The sequence below is a fragment of the Diadema antillarum genome, unplaced genomic scaffold, assembly GCF_040938485.1.
Source record: "Diadema antillarum isolate AM-2024a unplaced genomic scaffold, OU_Dant_1.0 scf00000017, whole genome shotgun sequence".
In the NCBI taxonomy this organism is placed as follows: domain Eukaryota; kingdom Metazoa; phylum Echinodermata; class Echinoidea; order Diadematoida; family Diadematidae; genus Diadema; species Diadema antillarum.
In genome coordinates, this window is record NW_027270906.1 from 1,104,828 (window position 1) to 1,127,560 (window position 22,733).

At 41.1% G+C, this 22,733-nt stretch overlaps 2 protein-coding genes across 2 annotated transcripts; both read left to right on the forward strand.

The window, feature by feature from the left end:
* Positions 1-449: 449 nt before the first annotated feature.
* On the forward strand, positions 450-11,481 carry LOC139726289 (decapping and exoribonuclease protein-like). The gene is made up of 6 exons (XM_071637359.1): positions 450-1,509; positions 2,205-2,428; positions 3,217-3,436; positions 3,970-4,105; positions 8,582-8,667; positions 10,709-11,481. The coding sequence occupies exons 1-6, from the start codon at positions 995-997 to the stop codon at positions 10,818-10,820; spliced, it is 1,293 nt and encodes a 430-aa protein (XP_071493460.1). The 5' UTR covers positions 450-994; the 3' UTR covers positions 10,821-11,481.
* Positions 11,482-16,257: 4,776 nt separating this feature from the next.
* On the forward strand, positions 16,258-21,900 carry LOC139725443 (uncharacterized). Its single transcript, XM_071636520.1, has one exon. It carries the CDS (start codon positions 16,258-16,260, stop codon positions 21,898-21,900), a length of 5,643 nt encoding a protein of 1,880 aa, XP_071492621.1.
* The last annotated feature ends 833 nt before the right edge of the window (positions 21,901-22,733 follow it).

Sequence of the window (22,733 nt, forward strand, 5' to 3'; positions counted from 1 at the left end):
CAATTGTACCTTTAAGTTTTAAATTAAATTACCAATTTGCAATTGTACCAACGACAACGTGACGATTTTTAACATGTTATTTTGCGTCCTGTTAATTATGAATATCTTGTAACCCCGTCGCGGGGCGCTGTAACACAGTAACAGCCCTTTACATTTGTACGGTACGTATTTGTCCGTATGGGGTCGCTGCTGCGGTTAATCTTGTCCTTGCTTTGCAACCTTTACTTCACTCAAATTGGCTAAACCATGAATTAACAAAACTATTTTTTGCAATGATGGTCTCTCTTACACACACACCTACATATACACATCATGTACAAACTACAAAGTACGATAAACTTACACTATACAGGGCAGGAGTCGCTCGCGCTCGTATAGTTACGTTCTTCTGTGATCCTTACATAATAAGTAATAGATGGGGCTAAAGGAAAGTTTAAAGTCGAATCATCTCATTGGCCATTGGCATGCAGCGAAGCCAGTTCTTTCACAAAACGGAAAGGGGTGTTACTGTTACTTACCAGGTCTCTAGAATAATATCAGCACATACATGGAAACAAGTGTTCTAGACTGCTGCACACAGGAAAACCAGGAAAAACCCATGGTCTTCACATGCGCAAGTGAGGAGTGGTATGACTCGTGAGTCTTCGGATCGGTAGTCGATGCGATGTAAACGCGTCGTCTATCTACAAATACAACCCTCTACTTTGGCATGCACGGCAGCGCTAGTTCAGTGATGAACAGTGCTAGCGTGTGAGAATGGCGCCTGGTTCGCGACGGGATGGATGGCGTGGCCGTGGCGTGTGTGGTCGGGTTTTATAGTTGTGGGTATTCCCCATTCTCATCCAGTGCAGTTGTATATTTACTGTGCAGTTAGTTCTGTACTGCCAGCACTTGCAGCAGGCCAGGTACAATTTACTACGCAGATCATAAGAAAGGGGCCAGAAGGTAGGACAGCAGAAAAGTTGATTTGTGAGATCATAATAAAGCTAAAAGGATGGCAACCATTGTCAATGAAACAGGTGAACATGCTCAAGAAAGGCAGAAACATTTATATAAACGGAAGCACCAAGAAGAGGAGAGAGAACAGGATTCGAAGTCCCCACCAAAGAAGCAGAAACTTCAAGATGCAGATGATCGCCCGGCCATCAAAGACAAGAAAGTACCAATCAAACCTTTCCCAGTCAAGCCCATCCACAGGTTTCAGTCTCGCTTCCCATTCTTTCGGGAGCCAACTGAAATTGGCCACTTCTCCCTGGATGAAGCCCGCCGTGTGCATTGCGATGCAAGACTCCTCAAAGTCTACACTCCTCCAAAGGACCCTAGGAAGACTCACTTTGACCTGAGAAAGGGTTACAAGGAATTCATCAAGAGAGATGATGATGATAAAGAACGACTGAACAATCTGACAACTTGGATGCTGAGGAAGAGGAGTGTGATATCCACGCGAAGAGAATCCCAAGAAACATCAGGTGCAGAGGAAAAGACAAATGAGGAAGGACAAAATGAAAGGTATAACTTCCTGGTTGGTATAAAATGAGTAGCAGCACTTGGAGAGCGTGAGCACCTGCAGTTAATTGCAGGGCTGCCAACCTTGAGTGAGAGTTCGGAGTGAGACACTAAGATGGAGGAGCAGAGGGAGTGATGGGGTGGGGGGAGGGAGGGGAGGAGGGTGGAGAGAGGTAATACTGTATTTTACTTTTAGTTATTACATCATCAAATGGTGCAGTCTGGTACATCTTAGTCATGATTGTAAATTTAACACATCTCGACACAAGGCAGGTGTGCTTGTTGAAAAAAATCTTGAACCTTTGGGCTTGGTCTCTTGGACATATATTGGATATGTGGAATTTATCGATGAGTTGGGGACTTTATTTTCTATCTTTTTTTTTTCTTTTTTTTTTTGAGGGGATTCAGCATGACAGTTTGTGTATCAGAGTACTACGGTTACAATTGGGTGAATTTTTTGAGAGTTGGCAGCCCCACATCTGCCAATACCATACATACTGGTTGTACTGTGCATGCATCTTTTAAAGAAGTCCAGAATTAAAAACAAACAGACAAACAAACCTGGGTCTTGGTATCAAATGGAAGTGCTTCGAAAAAAAAAGATTGAATACACATATTTAGACCCGACAATATAGTTTTATCAATATGAAGTTGCATCACTAATTGCCCCCCCCCCCCCCACCCACTTTTCTTACCAGGTTAAAGGCTGACTTTGTCATGTGGAGAGGTCACATGACCAAGTTCCTATGCACCCCGTACGAGAATCGGGAGGGTTGGGCCATGGCTGTGACCCTTTTCAATGGCACATACTACATCAGCGAAGTGGAGACGGAAGAAAACAGGAGGCGGCGCAAAGAAATGTCTGAGAAGGAAAATGAAATGTCGTATTGGGGATACAAGTTTGAGCAGTATGTGACAAGTGGTAATTCAGTTCTTCTCTACAATTCAGCAACAAGAAAGTAATGTACGGTACCAAATTGTATGCAAACATCTACAGAAATAACAAAAAATCAACAACACTGGAACATTGGCATTTTGCTATGGCCCCTAAATGGCTTTATTCTTTTTTACATTTAGAAAATAATAAAGCCTAGTTTTGTTATAAAGCACAATACCAAGACAAAACCAAACTGATTCTTAAATGTGGATTTAAATTATGTGATATTGATCATCATTCTGAATAGAAGTGTGATGAATAATAGTTATCATTGTTTTCAGTACTCACTTCTGAGGGTATCTATTTTCCTCTTCTTCTCTTTTTCAAGTGTAATATGTTTTTTGTTTGAAACATTAGACCCAGAGTTGCATATTTTTGCAGGGAGGCTCTCTTGAAAATTTTAGAGAATATAAAAGCCTCCCTAATTATGAAAATTTATTATTGCCAGCCCAATATATCAGTGTGTGTTTATTTGATAATCAGTCAACTCAATTCTTGATAGAATACTGAAAAAAAAAAAAAATCCTGTACATAATGAGTACAAAGTAGTGTAGTATGTTGTTATGGATGTCATTTACTCCAATTTATTGATGTACTCTAATTCAAGCCACAGTGACTCCTGGCCTGCACTGAACATGAGATATCAAGTCTTTTAATTTTAAGGTTATCTGACAGGAGCAAATCTCTGTAAGCTAACATCATCAATACGTGTACTTACGCATTATGGCTGAAAGCTTACATTCAGGATAAGTGTGATTTCAATTATCCCACAGATGATGGAAAGATGGCCTCTGTTGATACCTCAAAGCCTGTGAACAGCAACGAGGCGTTCTGTTCTGTGATTCAGACCAGGCTGGGCTCTCACTCATTGATCTACAGTGGAGAGGTGGACTGTAGAATCAACCGACCTGGCGCCAAGCCTCCGGCAAACTACGTGGAGCTCAAGACATCCAGAATATGGTACACCCACAACAATGAGAGGAACTTCTACAGGTAGGAAGGTATCAGTGATGGTGGTAGTTTTACATCCACATATGTGGGACTGATTGTATAATTATCTATCATTTGTATAAATATACATACACTGTACATTATTTGTAATACCAGGATGTCAAAATATAAGTATGTCTATATCAGCACTCTGAAGATATGATAACACTACTACACAATTATTGTCTTTCTTATTAAAAAGCAAACAAACAAAACAAACACAAAGAACCCCTAAACCAACAAACAGCTAAAACAAACTGGCAAACTAACAACCAACCCCACACAGTGGCCTGAGATGGAAAGGACAATGGCAAGTTCCAGTATGTTTCATGAGAAAACAATATTTGGATGATATATATTGTAACATCATCATCTCAGAATGCTGTAAAATCATATTGGGAATGATTTGAACACAAAAAAAAACATTGTAATATGCTGGGAAACAGATCTTATCTATTCAACATGGTTTTTATTTTCTGCATGGTATTAAGACGTTTATGCATTATATATCCTATCCTTCTCTTCTTTCAACACAGATTCAAGCTGATTAAATGGTGGGCACAGTCCTTTCTTGTGGGCATCCCTGAGGTTATCTGTGGCTTCCGAGATGATGATGGTGTGGTGCATCGTCTGGAGTCATTTAGGACATTTGACATGCCCACCAGTGCTCGTGTGAGTTTGAATTATAGTAATGAGATGCTGTCTTGCACACACTCTCCAAATCCTACAGCACACTGATGTGCACCCTGCAGGGGCGGATCCAGGAATTCTGTAAAGGAGGGGGGCGCAACTAATATTTCTGGTGCCACTTCCGGGTTTCATTTCATTTTTATCTTTTATTATTTCTTTTGTTTTTAATGAAAAATAAAAGGGGGGGGGGGGCGTGCGCCGATTGCGCCCCCCTCTGGATCCGCCATTGCCATGTGATGTGGCTCAGTTGGTAGCACTCTGCCTCAAAATCAAATGAACAGGGTTCAATTCCCATGAAGTCTAGCTGAGCAGTGTTGCGTGTTCTCATACCGTTCCCTCTGGTATTTGAGAGGCAAAAGGCTTTGTCCTTTGGGTAGTACATTAAATGGAGATCCCGAGTCAGAGAGAGTCACAACCCACACATGTCAAAGATTTTGCTTCATTCATTCATCACAAAGAGCATTGTGCTAACCTGATGAAGTTTCCCCACCCACCTACTCATACCAGTAGTATAACAGTATTGGTATCAGTTCATTAAACACCAGATATAGTCCAGGCTAGGCTCCATAGAAAGTGCACCTAACCTTGTTTTTTGATATATACAATGTTTTTTGATGGTTTCTCGTCAATTCGAGGGTGCTGATTCCAAATCCGATTGATGCCACTCGCGTAACCTTGAGCATTTTCGGCAAAACGCAAAAATCCAAAATGGCCGCCAGATATGCTAATTTGGCCATGATAATCCTATTTATGTCAATTTTATGACAAATTATTCCATCAAAGTTTTTTAAATTTTTGTTCCTTGAGTAATTCTACTTGCACATGCAAGAAAGTTTTCATTTGAAGAGGTACATTTAGTATTTTAAGCTTATTTTCAATTCAAAATGGCCGCCACTCCTATACTCATGTACTATATGAATGGCAAAAAATATGCATAGAAATAGAAGACGAATTTTCAGTCACATACCTACGCTTTTATCAAGTTTTGCTTGTGCAATGCAAATCTGATGAGTGCCACTAGCAAAACAAGCAAACAAACAAGCAAAAAAAAAACAGAAAGTTTATTGTTTTTAGGCTTATTATATTCTTCTTAATACAAAACTTCAAAAATGGATGCCACTCATATACCCCTGCACAATATGAACGGCAGAGCGTGTGAAATAAAAAAAAAAAAATAATCTTTTTTTTTTCTGTCACTCAGGTACACTGTTTTTCAATTTGTGTGCTGATTATAAATCAGAAGGTTGTTACTAATAAAGGCTGTTTTATTTTTTTTTTTGATGCAAACATCCAAATTTGCTACCTCAATCTGAATTTTTCCCTAGGTATTTGGAAAAATCCACCAAAACTTAAATTGACGCCAACATCAAGATCGTTTATCAGGAATTATTAGATATGAACATTTGATACTTACTCTCTAAAAAAAAATCGAGTGAAAATATTCACTCTTAAAGGAGTGAATACAAAGAAGAGTGAATTTAGAGTGAAATTGGAGTGAATTTTGAGTGAAAATGTTCATTTACACTCATTTTGGAGTGACCTCAGGGATCACTCGAAGATTTTGGAGTGATCCCTGAGGTCACTCTAAAACGAGTGAAAATGAACATTTTCACTCAAAATGCACTCCAATTTCACTCTAAATCCACTCTTTTTTTATTCACTCCTTTAAGAGTGAATATTTTCACTCGATTTTTTTAGAGAGTACTTGCCTTGAGATGTTCAACATTAAATCATTCATTCTGATTTACTGAATTAAAAGGCTGAATCCTATATGATGACACAAATGAAATTTCCAATTAACTGTCCTGTTCTACATTATCTAAAAGCGATATTATACAAACTTTTCAGTCCCCTCATCCGAGAAAGAACATGAGGCAGGGGAAATTGGAAAAAGGGACCACCTCACTTCCTGTTGTCAAATCTCTGAAATGAAAACAATGCCCCAAAGTTTTTAATGTTAACCCAGATGAATTATATATGGTAGATGAATTTTACCACCGTTTTTTCGGAGTGAATGTGTTTGAGTATAGGCCTATGATGTCGAGGGAGACTCTGAGATCTGTACAGTGCTGCCTCATTCTGAAAGCAGTGTTATAACAACTTCACACTGCTTGTCTTTAATCTTCAGCATTTGCAGATTCAGGATTGCTCTCGGTAACCAGACCAGCTGTGTTAGGACTCGGAATGATGGCCTCCTTACTTGTGGCTCCACTAGAGGTCTTTTTAACATAGGCTATGTGGTGACATTACATTCACTTCACGTAGGAAGTTTGCAGATGATCTTGCCTTTACGTCTCATAGAAAGTCCTTGGATGACATGAGCCGAGTACTGACCCATCTCAAGACAATAGTGGAGTACATCATCTTCTGGAGACTTTGCCCCAACCTTTGTTAGATTATCATCAGACCCATGCCTTCCATCTTAGTAACCATCTTGCCAACGCTATGTTCAAGGTAGCTCTCTGTGGCAAGCCTTCCAAGCATAGGCTAAGGAAGTCCACCCTCCTTCACTGACACTCGATCACTCTCCCTCACACTGGAAGGAAAGGATGGCCAGTGTCACCAGTGCCGTCAACGCATATCCTGACCTTCCAAACACGATAGCATGGGGGGGGGGGGGGGCATTTCATGAAGCGTTTTGTCTGACAAATTTGTCTGACAAATTTGCTCTCAGCCAATCAGATGCAAGGATTTAATAGCTTATAACAGTTTGTCAAAAAGAAAAGATCTGACAAAACACTTCATGAAATGCCCCCTTGAACAACCTGCCATGATCAATGCGCCTGAAATCCCACAAGCCTAGATTTCCCTACTGTAACTAGAAAACATTGACCCCAAAACAAGTTGGTGCAGATGCTGGTCTGATGTCATCTCTGATACCACCCAAGTTACCTACAACACTGTCTCTGGCCTTGCAACAAAGCCACAGGGCTTCAACGGGTGGTGATCAAGCAAGTCTTCATGTCTTCATCCTATTTCTATGGCAAGTAATCGCCCTCTAACCCCTGAGGAAGTGCTGAACATCACCAGATGTGGCTGCAATTAAAACAATTGCAGGACTAATATGCATCTTTAGCCTGAGAATTCTGCACATTTGGGGCTGATGTCGCCTGCTGCTAAACATACAATTAAAGGGTTCTTTAAAGACAATAAAAATGACAGTTTTAGTTTTAAGACAAGACTGAATGAGATCATGATGTCAAAGTGTATATTATCAACACCTAGGAACTGTGAGAGAACTGAAAGAGGTATCTCACATTGCTCCTTGGGTGATGTTTAATGAACAGTTTGTACGGTATTGCATTAGGACAGTTTCGTTTATGCCTTCAACAGTTTTTGTTGTTGTTTTAATTCAAGAAGAAAATCAGGTTTGCTCGATAATATCAAGGCGGCACTCCTAAATTAAGTCATATCAAAGTGATGGAGGTTATGATCCATTTCGAACTCGCCTCAGGACTGCTCCCTCCCCCCCCCCCCCCCAACTCCTTGCTGGAAAAAAAAAAATCTACAGTGTAAAGGGTTTTTAGTTGTGTCATTAATGTCCGATGTGTTTTTGTCCGCAACCATGTATCTCTGCACTTACTGTATAGGATTTTTTTTTTGTACTTTGTTAATATGGTTTTAGGGGAATGCATATTACAAGCTTTGCTTTCTAGCTTCCTCTCCATTTTTAACATTATTTGATAAATACCATGTATCTAGGCTCCTTAATATATTGTGTTAGTATTACATTTTTATATTCAACCGGCATGTAGAATATGATGGTACATTGATTCCTTGCGAGACGTTTAGTGAACTTATATTGTTGAGACTTTTGTTGAGACAAAATGAAATATATAAGAAATTGTGTTCAACATCGTAAGGTTTATGAATATTAAATGCTCATATATGTAGGCCCCCTATATATTGTAAGTGACACCCAACATATTGCCCAAGCAACACTTTATGATAGCGTAGGTACGGGACTGGAAATACAGTAAATTTGTTCTATATTTCCATGCATATGTTTTGCCATTCATATAGTACATAAGCATAGGAATGGCGGCCATTTTGAATAACAAAATGAGCTTTAAATGCTAAATGAACCTATATGAAATGAAAATTCGCTTGCAAATGCAGATGGAGTAACTCTAGGAACAGAAATGTACAAAGTTTGGTGGAATAATTGGTCATATAATGCACATTATTGTGTTTATCACGGCCGAATTAGCATATCTGGCGGCCATTTTGGATTTTTGCATTTTGTCGAAAATGCTCAAGGTTACGCGAGTGGCATCAATCGGATTTGGAATCAGCACCCTCGAATTGACAAGAAACCATCAAAAAACATTGTATATATCAAAAAACAAGGTTGGGTGCCTTCTAGCCTGGACTAATAGATAATAAAGAAATAGTGAATTTCATGTAATAAGCCGATTTTCACTTTGTTGTTGTTGTCTGGTCTCATTTTACCCACAGGGAGCTTGGGATGGTGCAGTTTGCTTCAACTTTGCTGACCAACTGCTCTCTTACATCAAAAAAATTGTTAGAATTGATGACCCAAGGTAAGACGAGGGAAAGAGTCAACAATTGGCCACCACTTTGTTGCATTAAAAAAAAAAAAAAAATCTATGAAATGTCAATCAAGCAGCAGCAACAGGACTGTTGCCAGTGCTATGAAACCAGGAACATTTGCGGAGTAAAACTTTGGTGAATTGGAGCCAATGGCTTTTTCACAGCATGAGACTTTTTGTAAATTGCCAACCACAAAAACTTTCATGTGAATTTTACTTTCACAAATCATGGCTCCTTGCAGTGTTCATGAAAGTTACATGCACATGAAAATTTCTGGTTTTACAGTATGTTCCATAGGTTCCTATACATATATATGCATAGATGCCAGCCTTTTAAATGGCAATGCAGTATTCTGATAGCTGAAAAATGTATTTTTGGTGAAAAAATAGTATTTTTACCCTTCTCACAAAAGACTGGTGATATGATGCAATTTGGAAGAAACCGCATATCCATGAAACCTACAGTATTTTAGGCAAAAACAGTATAAATACTGCAAAAAGTTGCAATTTGGAAGAAACAGCATATCCATGAAACCTACAGTATTTTAGGCAAAAACAGTATAAATACTGCAAAAAGTTACAATTGGCATTTTTGCATGTGCATAATTTTGCTGTACCTTCAAGTAAGTTTGTGCAACTGAGATTGCTGCAATGTAAGGGACAAATTTTGCCAGTCACACAAAAGTTTCACTGCATTTTGTCTTTTAAAAGCTGATGGAAGTAGACTGGATGGAGATTATGAGTCTCTCAGTTACATCTTGGGACTCATGATATCTCTAAATCATTATAAAGTCATTATTTGTTATATATGGGAAAACTTCTCAAAGTATGTTCTGCCTATGAGAGAATATTACAGGGGCCATGGAAGTTTTTTGCCTCTTTAAAAAAAGAAGAAAAATAATCAAAGATAAAAAAAAAATACACAACATAGCCCATGACATTTTGTAGGTCCTGACCAAGGATTCTTCCTGTTAAAGCAGGAGGGATAACTATTGACCCTTGAAACCCCCCCCCCCCCATCTGCAATCAGCAGTTGACCACTGGCCATCCATGTGATATTACCAAATGTGTACTGAGGCTTAAAGGCATAATTTACCATTTGCAGATAAAACAAAAACCCAGCAGTAGTGCTTTATGATAGTTCTAAAATGGGAGTTTGGGATAGAAACAACCACTGTAAAAATATGAATCTGTAAAATTGATGTTGAGTATCTTTGGTATTGTTAAATACATAAAATGTGAACAATGATTATAATAAAAATGTTTTCAGACTAAACCGTCTCCAGTTATGGTTTTAATGAAAAAAATACTGATATCTCCTTATATTTTAGGCTTTATTGACAAAATTTTATATGATAGGATGTTTTGTGATGCAACAGACCTACTCATATGCATCAAATGTGATATTTTGAACATTTTTTAAAATCACTGTTCCCAAAGGTAAACAGGACCTTTAACTAAGGTATTTATAACATCCACTTTACAAACAAGTTCTGAAATGCTTTTAAAAAAGTATGCAAATCAAATCACAGAGCAACATGGTTTAGACTTGTCATATGTGAATCGAGTCATGAGAACTACTCAGTAAAGATGATTTATGTGATTTATGTGATATGATAGTATCATGTACAAATGTAATGTATTTATGTGTGTAATTCTGTCTGTGTATAGATTAGTATAGATTAGTATAGATTTTATTGACTCTTCCGACCCCATTCCGGGGTATGACAGTACAACACATAAATACAAGATATGGTCATTACAATAACAAAGAATACATGTTTGTGATATATTACAATGATGTATATAAAATAGTCTATACCTACTAAACATATATACAGTGATATACAAATTGGCAAGCAAGGTTAACTAATCGTATGAACCATACGACCAAACAATCGTAACACAACTACAATAGATCGAGTATTTGTATAATGCACACATATAGTGTGTGTTTGTTGTGTACTTGCCACACATACATTGTACATCCGTCACTGCCCTCTAATACATTCCCCTCCTTGTGTGGTTTCAGGGTGGCCTACATGCTGGAGAGGGCCCCGGGGTCATCGGAAGTGACCTGTGTCCTCCACGACGATGGCAAGGAACAGTTCCTCACAGAGGAATTCATCTCATCCTTCAGGTAGCAGGGCAGCATCCGGGGAGAGTCCATCATCATGTAAAGACAGCTGCCATTCTACATGTGTGAGAGTTCTTCCCTCAACCCTTTCTGTGCTCCAAGTCCCAATTGGCACAGAAAACCCCATAGCGTTGTACACACTGTCCACAGCCCCTGGGACAGAGAGGGTTATTCCTGAAACCATGAGGAAGTGAGCATACCCAGTGTTTGTTATGTTGGAACAAATTCTACAGCATGGCAGAACTACTAACCATGAACCTTTATCATTCCACCATACTACCACTTTGATTCTGCCCTGTAGTCTTGGGATGAAATTTGTGAGTGAATTTATGTACAAATGTACCAGTAATTGGCTGACTGCAGAGGTAGATGCCAGTGAAATGTGTCGGTCAGAAGTATAAAGATGTCGGCATACAAATGACGTGCCTCATCAACTACTAGTACATATTTTGCTGCGATTAGATATGAATGTGATATAACAATGAGAGAATGCACGTCAAATCTCAAACAGTGCTAGAGCAATGGCAAGGTGATTTTGTTTGGCTCAAGTTTGTTGATTGTGTTGTGAAAGACATATACTCCTCACCAAAATTACAACCGATGCTGCAGTGGACCTGAGGGGTATGTCTATGATAATCTATAGTAGCCTACTGAGTATTAGTCAGAGGTAGTAGCCCTTATTTGCACATTGTGATGGGTCTGGGGCACGAACTGGTGTATGATTACTAGAAATGACAATCAATGTTCAGAAATGCCTTTTTCGCAGAATTGAATTCATGATCATAATGTAATACAGCCAACTCTTCATACTGTGTACTCCATACATGTGCGTTTCAAGTATAATATTTCGCAAATTTGTCATTGTCTGTGCATCACCAGTGCTGGAGTTCAGAGTAGTTTTATGAGCTAATCTGCTCTGAAAATGTATGGTAAATCTTTTACTAAAGGTGTGTTTGGTATATCAGTAAAAGTTGTCAATGAAAGTACAGTCAGCTCCTCATAATTTGACAGCACATATTATTATGTCAAATAATCAGCAAAGTTGATCAAACTTAAAAGTCCCAATTGCATTTAAAGGGACGGTTTAGTTTTGGTTAAGAGGGACCTTCTGGTTTCCAACTTTTTTTGTGAGATAATGAAAAGAAAACCTTTTACGAAATATGAGAGAGCATACAGCACTAAGAGAAATTCAGAGTTTATTTGATGAAAATTGGTTATGAAATGGCTGGGATATTCCAAAACAAAAAGGTCTTAATGAAAGATAGAACCCACCTTTTTATTAGGATCATTTTGTTACCCTGTTTTTGGATATGTCAGTCTTTTCAAAAGCGATTTTAATCAAATAGACTTTGAATTCATCATAGAATTGTATGCTCTTTAATATCTTATAAATGGTTTCTTACAACATGTATCTCGCAAAAAGTTAATTAAAATCTGAATCCCCTATCACGACCAAAAACTATACCATTCCTTGAAAGCCATGTGTGTTTATTCCTCTGTACACACCCAAGTCAAATGTCACCTAAGTTGATGCATTTCTTCAGTCCTCTCAAGATTGTCGTATGCAGAGTTGACTGAACGTACATTCTTATCCCTCATAAAAGATAGCAAGTAAATACATTACATTATAGAAATTTATTGCATTAGTGAAACTGAAACTTTGAGAGACGTGAGGCAGAATGTCAATTTTGTTAAATGAAATGGAAAGATACATGTATACATGTATGCGAGAAATATTTGTCATCCGTAGGAGCTGATTACCCCATGAGTGAGCCTGGTGCTGTATCCCATGTGGTGTGTTACGTTATAGTGCCATATTCCTCTGAAGAATCTAATCTGGTGGTAGTGTCGCTGCCCGGTAAGCAGTAGATGACAGGTTCGAGTCCCACTGGTTCCTTTTTTCCGACATGTTTGTTAATTTACAGATCAGCAGTTGCGATCTTAACAAATTTTCATTTGTAGAGGGAGACAAACTGAAGAAAACTCAAACTTGAAGAATCTAGTCGTTTCATGTTTTAAATACATATAGAATATGTATGGTGGTAGTGGTGTGTGTGTGTGTGTGTGTGTGTGTGTTACATGTGTATTCTGGGAGCTGGAGGTTAGGGTGGATGGTAGGAATGAGTTAGATTGGGAAGCACGGATTATATTGTGACTATACTGTACATGGTACTGACTTAATTCTTTAGTAATGATCCTTCATCACCGGATATTGTACATTTGTTTCCAGATGATGGTTGTACAATTTCATCTTCATTTGTCTGTTTTATACACATTCAAGTACCAGTATATGCTTATCATTTATGCAATAATTTTTCATTGAATGAAATTGAATGAAGATTACTGTAAATAAAAAGAAGGTAATGTTCTTTGAGAAGAATTTTCAGCTGTTTGATGTGTTTTGAAGGAAAGTGGCAGGAGTAAGTTGCATTATCCATTTCCATGTGTAACACGCTGAACTTTTAGTTTAAAAACAGAAATACAGTATGACTGTAAAGCGTGGAATGTGGAGTGGTTGCGAGAGTGTTGATAGGTTGATAGAGTGTGAGAAATGAGTACTAGGACATTGGAACAGTTTAGTTATAGATTTTATACATTGTGTGCCTTAATATATCATGTCTCAAATTATATACAGGTATTATGGCCTCAACCTTGGTAAGTCAATTTTGAAAGACAATACCAGGGGATGGTCCTTGTATAACTTTCAAATGATACCTTTCATGCAGAGACTATAAATAAACCTATGTATACTATTGTCCAGTATTTACTGCATGAGCAAAGTTTTCTGTCTTCCAAGCTCATCTGTTCCACAAAGGTTATGTAGGTTACGTAGACCTCACATAAGTCGAATAATCGCCCAAGTTGAAGGTCTTTTCTAGTCCTCTTCTCTTTATATTCTGTTGTTTTTAATAAGTTGGATTTTTTCTAAGTTGAACCCATTTCTTCAGTCCAAATAGATTCAACTTAACCGAGGTTGACTGTATATCTTCTGTCACTGCACTTACAGATCTCCCAGATCCTGCAGCTGTGCACACTTCTGCTTAAACCAAACCAAGAGCTTGGCTTAGTATTAACATCATCTCTCATTTGTTCTGGTTTCAATTATACATTGCTCTTGGCATTAACCAATGAGGATGTTGTTTATGTGGTACATTTACAGTTGGTCTAGTCAATGATTTCTACTGAATCAAATATGTGTTTCCCTTCCTTTTATGTTCCCATTATTAGTTACCACTATGAAAACAAATCATATACAATTTGTATGTACTGTTCTTTTACCATGAAATGACAATACAGATGCTTGAGATACATTTTCACCGATAGTATGGAGTTCCTATGTGCACAGACTTGGAAAGAAAAGAAAACAGTTGAGCTGCAGGGGAAGCATGAGCTTGACATTCTTTGAAAAGCAAGAAAAATGTTTTTTAGTTTTTTGTTTTTTTTTGAAAATATCAAGGAAGCTTAAACAAGTGAATTTGACCAAAATGAAAGTGTATTTTTTGTTGTTTCTGGTTTTGCTCAAGTATCAATTGTATAGATTTGTCTTAGAACAATGTGCATCTTAATCTGTTTTATTATCCCTTTCATTTTGTATTTCTCCCTGTCTCCCTTTCCCTATCAATATCTTGAAAAACAAACAAACAAACACACAAACTGAAGCATTACAAAATAAAACACAAACATACAAAGAATTCTTCCAGAAACAAGCACCTCCTGGTCATTGCAGAGTGGGTGCGGAAGAAAGAACATGTAGATCCAATGGTACAATCATGAAGCTACAATAGCTTCATGGTACAATCATGGAGCTAGTACATGTATAGTACAATGATGTATCTTGAGATCATATCTATGTAAATTTGTTTTGATTTATCTTGTAACCAAGTTATTTTCAAAGTCAATTCATCTCTTCTTTCACCTATGAGTACATTCATAAATATGTCTTGTTAAAGCAGAATAAGCACATTATTGCTTTAGTTATTCATGTCCCACAAGTTACCATTTTCACACAACACACACACACACACACACATACTTTTTCTATATATCCATTATTATTTTTTACGGCGTTCTTCTTCTACTGATTCGTTTACTATATATAATCTATATATATATATATATAAATTTTAATGTATAGGTCTAAAACAAATGTGGATTTGTTGCAAACTATAAATTTCAGAGTGGGTGGTGGGGGGGGGGGGGGGGGGGGAGCTGGAGCTGCAATTACCTGTCCCCACCCATTATGCAAGTAAATTTCATATCTGAAAACAACAACAACAAACTACTTATAGGCCTACTTGGCATTAACATTTTCCCTGAATATGAATACCCATTGTCTTTCAGGTGGGCACCATTATAGATCAAATTGTTGAATTTCAGTATCATGAATGATGCAAAAACTTCCTTGTGTGTGTGTGTGTGTGTGTGTGTGTGTGTTTGTTAAGACCTCCCTCAATGCCTCCCTCCCCCCCCCCCCCTGCCCCGATGGTTGCTACAGTCCTTCACTCACGTGTTCCCCGAGTGTTGAACATGAGTGCTCCCAGAAAGCAGCTGCCAGAAAGAGAGAGAGAGAGAGAGAGAATAAAAAAAAAATAATGCTCCCCCCCCCCCCCCCCGCCCCGATGGTTGCTGCAGTCCTTCAATCACGTGTTCCCCGAATGTTCAGTCAGTCCGCAGCGTCGTATGCTAATGAGCAAATCCACCGAATTCATTCCACGCGCAGGAATTCTGCGCATGTGTCTAGCGACGAGACTTTTCGTCGACGCAAAATGTTTATTGTGCTGTTCGCGCTGAATTGTTTTTGCAATTTCGGCTTCCCATACGTAGGCTAGTGTTAGCGCATCAAATGTAGCAGTGATTGTGTGTAAAGTGTATGCGCGCGCGCAATATATAGTAGTGTGATTTTCGGCCTTCCATAATGGGCTAGAAAGATGGCGCACGAACCGACGGTTTGCTCGTTCGTGAGTCTAGCCAAAATGCAGAAAATGTGTAAGATTATCTCACGATAGTCACAGAATTCCGGGTGGAAGTTCTTCCTCTGATGGTTCTGCCTTGGGACAGGATCGCAATCGGAATGCATCCAGAAGGGTTAAGCTTCTAGGCTTGGAAGATCACAAGTCTTTTTAACGTTCGTTCGTTCATCACATACATGCGCATACGCATTTGGGCTTGCGCATGCACAGCAAGAAGGAGAATTCAATAAAGACAAGAGTGCAACGTTCGACTCGACTGTCTGCAATTTTATTCTTGTTGTACATTGTGTGTACGGCGGTTAGCTGACTGGATAGGATCTAGTGCTACCGGTACCTAGAAATCTGAGGCCAGCATAGTAAAAAGACTTATTCTTCGGGCCGAGAAAAGGACTTTATCTTTAGGCGAAGTAAAGGACTGAATCGTCAGGCAGAGTGAAGAGATTTCACATCGCTTACCGTACGCAAGGTTTCATCATGTCGACGAAAACAGAACCTCAACAAGGAGCGGAGTCACCGCAAATGCCGTCGCTGTCCACGCAGGGTGACAGACGTGAGACGGGGAGCGTGTCTTCGAGACCGTCTAATGCAAGTAGACATTCGTCGGTGGCCTCTGAGGCTTTATTAGCTCGTGCAAAGGCAGAGGCAAGTAGAGTAAGATTAGAATTTGCTCGAAAGGAAGCAAATCTTACACAGCAAAGGGCTGCTCAGGAAGCAAATTTTGCAAAGCAAAGGGCTGCTCAAGAAGCAGATCTTGCGAAGCAAAGGGCTGCTCAGGATGCAGAACGTGTAGTATTAGAGGCAGAAAGAGATGCTGCTGTAGCAGCAGCGCAAGTTTCTGTACTCGAAGCAGGCTTAAATGAAAGCGAAGAGTCTGTAAAGCGTGTTGAATTGAATCTTATGCAAAAAGATGTCAATGAACGTGTGGAGGATTATTTGTCCTCACTTGATGTAGATGGTAAGATTCCAGTCGATGGAAATCACATCAACCAGGGGAGTTCAATTCCCTCCCCTAAGTTTGTAAAAGAAAATCAGGAAGGTCAAGTACAAACAAAACTTGGCGTACCTCCTGAAGATGGTGTGTATTCATCCCAGTATGTTGGGATGTCCAAGTGTGACAATGAAACAAAGAGTGTTAATCGTAGGGAAGGCACTGCTATCCCATCTAACTTAGACACTGTAAACGTAGTTTCTGACATAAGTAATGTATTGCTTAGGAAGGAATTAGTGTCAAGTGGCTTGGTTAAATTCAATGACCGTGCATTCAGTTACAGATCCTGGAAAGCTACGCTCGGACGCGTTATCACAGAGCTCCAGCTGACACAATCCCAAGAGATGGGTTTGATCATGAAGTGGTTGGGTAAGGAATCTTCCCAACTGGTCTCTGCCATTCATGACATTCATGTTGACCGACCGAATGTTGGTGTGAGTAGAATGTGGGAGCTCCTTGACAGGAAGTATGGCTCCCCAGAGGCTGTAGAACACGATCTTCAACAGAGGATTGAAGATTTCCCTAGACTTACACATAGGGAGAACGAAAAATTAGAGCAGTTTGGTCATTTGCTCCTGGAGATCGAGTATGCTAAAGAGAATGGGGATTTCCCAGGATTGCTGCATCTGGATTCTGCCAGAGGGTTGCAGGCCTTAGTGCAGAAGTTGCCGTACAATCTCCAGGAGAAGTGGGTAATGGAGGGATCCCGGTACAAGGAAAGGTACCGGGTGACTTTCCCTCCTTTCAAGGTGTTCAGCGAGTTTGTTCGCTATCACGCGAAGATTCGCAATGATCCCAGCTTTATGTTGCCTCGTGACATGAAGCATCAGGAGGTGGCGAAGAAAACGGTCAGTGTCAGGGCTACTGACGTGAAGGAGGTTCGTCCTTCGGCTTCAAAGGAGTTTTGTCCTATCCACAAGAAGCCACATTCGATCGTTGAGTGCAAGGTATTCCTTGCAAAAACGGTACCTGAGAAGAAGAATCTTCTCAAGCAGTACCAACTGTGTTTCAGGTGCTGCCTCCCGGGACATGCAGCCCGGGAGTGCAAGGCAAGGGTGAAATGCGAATCATGTGGAAGTCAACGCCACTTAACGATTCTTCATTGGGAGAATAGTAACGAATCTGCGAAGAGTACGCAGAAACCTGAAGACCCTCCCAAAGACAATCCTCGAACCAACATCACAAGTGCATGCTCTAAGATGAAGGGTTCTAAATGCATAGGAGGAAAATCCTGTGCAAAGATTGTACCAGTACTTGTGAGGTCAAAGAGGGATAAGAGTATTGTGGTCAAGACATATGCAGTCATAGATGACCAAAGCAATAAGACCATAGCCACATCTAAACTACTAGATAAGTTTGATGTTGCCTATGATGAGATTAGCTACACATTACGCACATGCAGTGGAGAAGTGTCTGCTCACGGTAGATGTGCTGATGATTTTGTGGTGGAGGATATCCACGGCACTGTCTGTTTGGAGTTGCCAACAGTCACAGAGTGTTCATACATTCCGGATTTCAAGGATGAGATTCCTACTCCGGAGATAGTCCAGGCATATGATCATTTGAGGAGCGTTGAGATCCCACCAGTTGATCACAATTGCTCAGCAACTCTGTTGATAGGCAGGGATGTGGTTGAAGCGCACCATGTGCTAGACCAAAAGATTGGGCCATCTGACTCACCATTTGCACAGAAGTTATGCCTTGGCTGGGTTATCATTGGTGATGTGTGCCTTCGAGGGGTCCACCGGAGTGCTGGACAGACAGTGAGGATTTCTCCCTTGCGCACTCAGATTCTTTCTACGGGCCGGCCCACATGTCTTGAACCCTGTCCGAACGAGTTCAGGTTGAAACACCTCTTTGACAATGAAGATGACAGTATCAGTCTGTCAATCGAGGAACAACAGTTTGTCCGTTTGATGGTAGAGAAGGGAGGCCTGAAAAATGGCAAGTGGACAGCTCCACTACCCTTCAAAGAGCGAAGGGATCGCCTTCCCAACAATCGTTCACAAGCTTTGAAGAGAGCTCAGATCCTCCAGACGAATATGGTGAGGGATCCAATCAAGAGGGAACACATGTTGACGTTTATGGAAGGGGTCATTTCCCAAGGCCATGCAGAGGTGGCACCACCTCTTGATGCACATGAAGAGTGCTGGTACCTACCACTGTTTGGGGTGTATCATCCCAAGAAGAAGGACAAAATCAGAGGAGTCTTCGATTCCTCGGCCGAGTTCATGGGACACTCCCTGAACAAGGTTTTGTTGAAAGGTCCTGATCTGACCAATGACTTGGTTGGAGTGCTGTTGAGGTTTCGGAAAGGACCTGTTGCAGTCTGTGGAGACATTGAGTCAATGTTCTTCTGTTTTTCAGTAGCTGAAGAGCACAGGAATTTCCTCCGATTTTTCTGGTACGAAGACAACGACTTTGACAAGCCCCTTATCGAGTACCGTATGCTCAAGCATGTGTTTGGCAATTCCCCTTCTCCAGCCGTAGCAAACTATGGTTTAAGGGACCTGGCGAGAGATGCTGAGCCAGACGTTAGGGAATTCATCCACGGCAATTTCTACGTTGATGATGGACTTACCTCATGTGAGGATGCAGAAACAGCCGTTTCACTCATGAAGAGGACACGGGCCATGCTGCAGGAGAAAGCTAGCATTCATTTGCACAAGATCGCATCAAACTCCCAGACAGTACTTGATGCGTTTGATCCGGAAGAGGTTCAGAAAGACATCAGGAACCTCACATTGAGCGATGGTACCCCAACTCAACGGAGCTTGGGTGTTCAATGGAATTTGACTGATGACACTTTCAGGTTCCAAATCGAGTTGGTGACAAAGCCCTACACAAAGAGAGGAGTTTTGTCCATGATCAATGGAGTGTTTGATCCATTGGGTTTCCTTGCCCCGGTTATGATTCAGGCAAGAGTCCTGTTCAGAGAAATGATAACTCACAAGGTAGAGTGGGATGTTGTGCTCCCTGAGGTGTACAGGCCTATCTGGGAGTCTTGGACCTCAGGATTGTCAGAGTTGGAGTCACTATCGATTCCTCGCAACTACCTTACCTGTCCTGAGAAAGGGACCTTGCATGTCTATTGTGACGCTTCTGAGGTAGCAGTAGCTGCTGTTGCGTACCTGATAGATGGGGATGCTGAAAACCCCAGTGCAAGCTTTGTCTTTGGAAAGTCCAAACTGGCTCCAAAGTCGGGTCACACCATACCAAGACTGGAGCTTTGTGCTGCGGTCTTGGCCACGGAAGTTGCCAGTGTTGTGTGTAGAGAGTTGAACATTCAAGCCGCAACAGTAGTTTTCTTTACGGACAGTAGGATTGTTCTTGGGTACCTGAACAACACGACCAGAAGATTTCATACCTATGTGGCGAACCGGGTTCACAAGGTTCTCAGTTTCTCCCAACCTTCACAATGGAGGTATGTGCCTACGGCCAACAATCCTGCAGACTGTGGCACACGCCCGGTTTCAGCTCGGTCTTTGAAAGGCTCATCATGGCTCACAGGTCCTCAGAAGATAGCTACTCAGGAAGTAGTGAATCCAGTGTCGGAATTTCCACTTGTAGATCCTGACCTAGATGAAGAGATAAAGCAAGATGTGAACATCCAGGTCACCAAAACCAGTGTGGAACTGCAAGGACTTGTTCCAAGGTTTGAAAAGTTCTCAACCTGGAAAAGCCTAGTCAGAGCGTTCCGTCTGCTCATACACATTGCTCGCTCATTCAGCTCCAGGAGTGGCAATGGTTGCCATGGCTGGCACACATGTAGCAACACAGATGTTGAATCTGTACGTCATGCAGAGATGATGATCTTGAAGGAAGTACAGAAGCAGATCTTTCATGAGGAATATGAATGTCTCAGAGAGGGAGTACCTCTACCTTCTAACTCCTCAATACGGGACTTAGCGCCCATCCTGAACGAAGATGGTTTGATTTGCGTTGGTGGGAGGTTGAGGAAGTCCTCACTTCCTGTGGTAGTGAAGCACCCGGTATTAATCCCCGGCAAGAGTCACATTGCCAAGCTCCTTGTGATGCACTATCACAATAACGGGCACCCTGGCAGACAGTTGACAGAAGGTTCTCTGCGTGATGCTGGGTTTTGGATTATCAGGGGCAAGAGAGTCATATCTGCCATTATCCACCATTGTGTGATCTGCCGCAAGCTCAGAGGGAAGACTGTGCTCCAACGCATGGCTGACCTCCCTCAAGAGCGTCTGAAGATCGGACCTCCCTTTTCCCAGGTTGGCGTTGATTGCTTCGGACCATGGGAAGTGGTCACCAGGAAGACCAGAGGAGGTGCTGCCAAAAGCAAGAGGTGGGGAATGATATTCTCCTGTTTGACCTCCAGAGCTCTTCATATCGAAGTTCTTGAGGAACTGAGCACTTCGTCATGTATCAATGCACTGCGGCGATTCATGGCTGTGCGAGGCAAAGTGGAAACCTTTTGGTCCGATAGAGGATCAAATTTTGTGGGAGTCTTGAACGACAAGGTGTTTCGCACCTTTCTTGAGAGGAACAACACAGAGTGGAAGCTAAATCCACCCCATGCCCCACACATGGGAGGAGCCTGGGAAAGAATGGTAGGACTATTCAAGAGAATTCTCCATGGCATTCTGCTCGAGACTAGAGAGAAAAGTTTCACCCATGAGACTTTGGTCACATTCATGATGGAAGCTATGGCCATCGTGAATGCTAGACCTCTTGTTCCACTGAGTTCTGATCCAGAGGACACATCTTTCCTCTCACCTTCGGTGCTCTTGACTCAGAAACATGGGAGCATTGAAGAGGTGCTTGTCGAGGATTGCAAGCGTAACATGTACACTGCTCAGTGGAAACGCGTCCAAATCCTGGCCGACAGGTTTTGGAAACAATGGAGACTCCGCTACTTGCAAAGCCTTCAGCAGAGGCGCAAATGGACAAGTACGGAGAGGAATGTCATGAAGGGTGACATAGTCTTGTTGAGAGACAGGGAGGTCAAACGAAACCAGTGGCCTCTTGGGATCGTTGAGAGTGTTGGTTCTGGAGATGATGGTTTAGTCCGTCAAGTTGAAGTCCGTCTGCTTGCAACTGGAAAAACCTATTGTAGGCCAATCCAGGAGTTAATTTTGTTGGTTGAGGCGGAGTAAACGCCTGTTCATGGTCAGTTTGAAGGCCACTTGTTGACAATTGTTCAGTTTTGGAGTTTACATTTTGCATGTGATTTGCACCATAAGTTATGTGTATTTGTATTCAATCAATAGGGGATGTGTTGTGGACATCCTAAGTAACATTTTAAGTTCTGGAATTTTAACGTCCATCGGACGTTGGGGGGGAGTGTGCTGTTCGCGCTGAATTGTTTTTGCAATTTCGGCTTCCCATACGTAGGCTAGTGTTAGCGCATCAAATGTAGCAGTGATTGTGTGTAAAGTGTATGCGCGCGCGCAATATATAGTAGTGTGATTTTCGGCCTTCCATAATGGGCTAGAAAGATGGCGCACGAACCGACGGTTTGCTCGTTCGTGAGTCTAGCCAAAATGCAGAAAATGTGTAAGATTATCTCACGATAGTCACAGAATTCCGGGTGGAAGTTCTTCCTCTGATGGTTCTGCCTTGGGACAGGATCGCAATCGGAATGCATCCAGAAGGGTTAAGCTTCTAGGCTTGGAAGATCACAAGTCTTTTTAACGTTCGTTCGTTCATCACATACATGCGCATACGCATTTGGGCTTGCGCATGCACAGCAAGAAGGAGAATTCAATAAAGACAAGAGTGCAACGTTCGACTCGACTGTCTGCAATTTTATTCTTGTTGTACATTGTGTGTACGGCGGTTAGCTGACTGGATAGGATCTAGTGCTACCGGTACCTAGAAATCTGAGGCCAGCATATTTATCCCCAACATCGCTCGTTGTTACGTTGCCATGAACCTGTTTCCGGAGCCGTGACCGGGTAAGTCTTGCAGTCCAATAAAAGACGATTAA

Excerpts from the sequence above, each read along its gene's own strand:
- LOC139725443 (XM_071636520.1), top strand. The coding sequence starts at position 16,258 with ATGTCGACGAAAACAGAACCTCAACAAGGAGCGGAGTCACCGCAAATG.
- LOC139726289 (XM_071637359.1), top strand. The coding sequence starts at position 995 with ATGGCAACCATTGTCAATGAAACAGGTGAACATGCTCAAGAAAGGCAG. Across the intron at positions 4,106-8,581 it reads ACATGCCCACCAGTGCTCGT|GGAGCTTGGGATGGTGCAGT; the intron begins GTGAGTTTGAAT and ends TTTTACCCACAG. Across the intron at positions 8,668-10,708 it reads GTTAGAATTGATGACCCAAG|GGTGGCCTACATGCTGGAGA; the intron begins GTAAGACGAGGG and ends GTGTGGTTTCAG.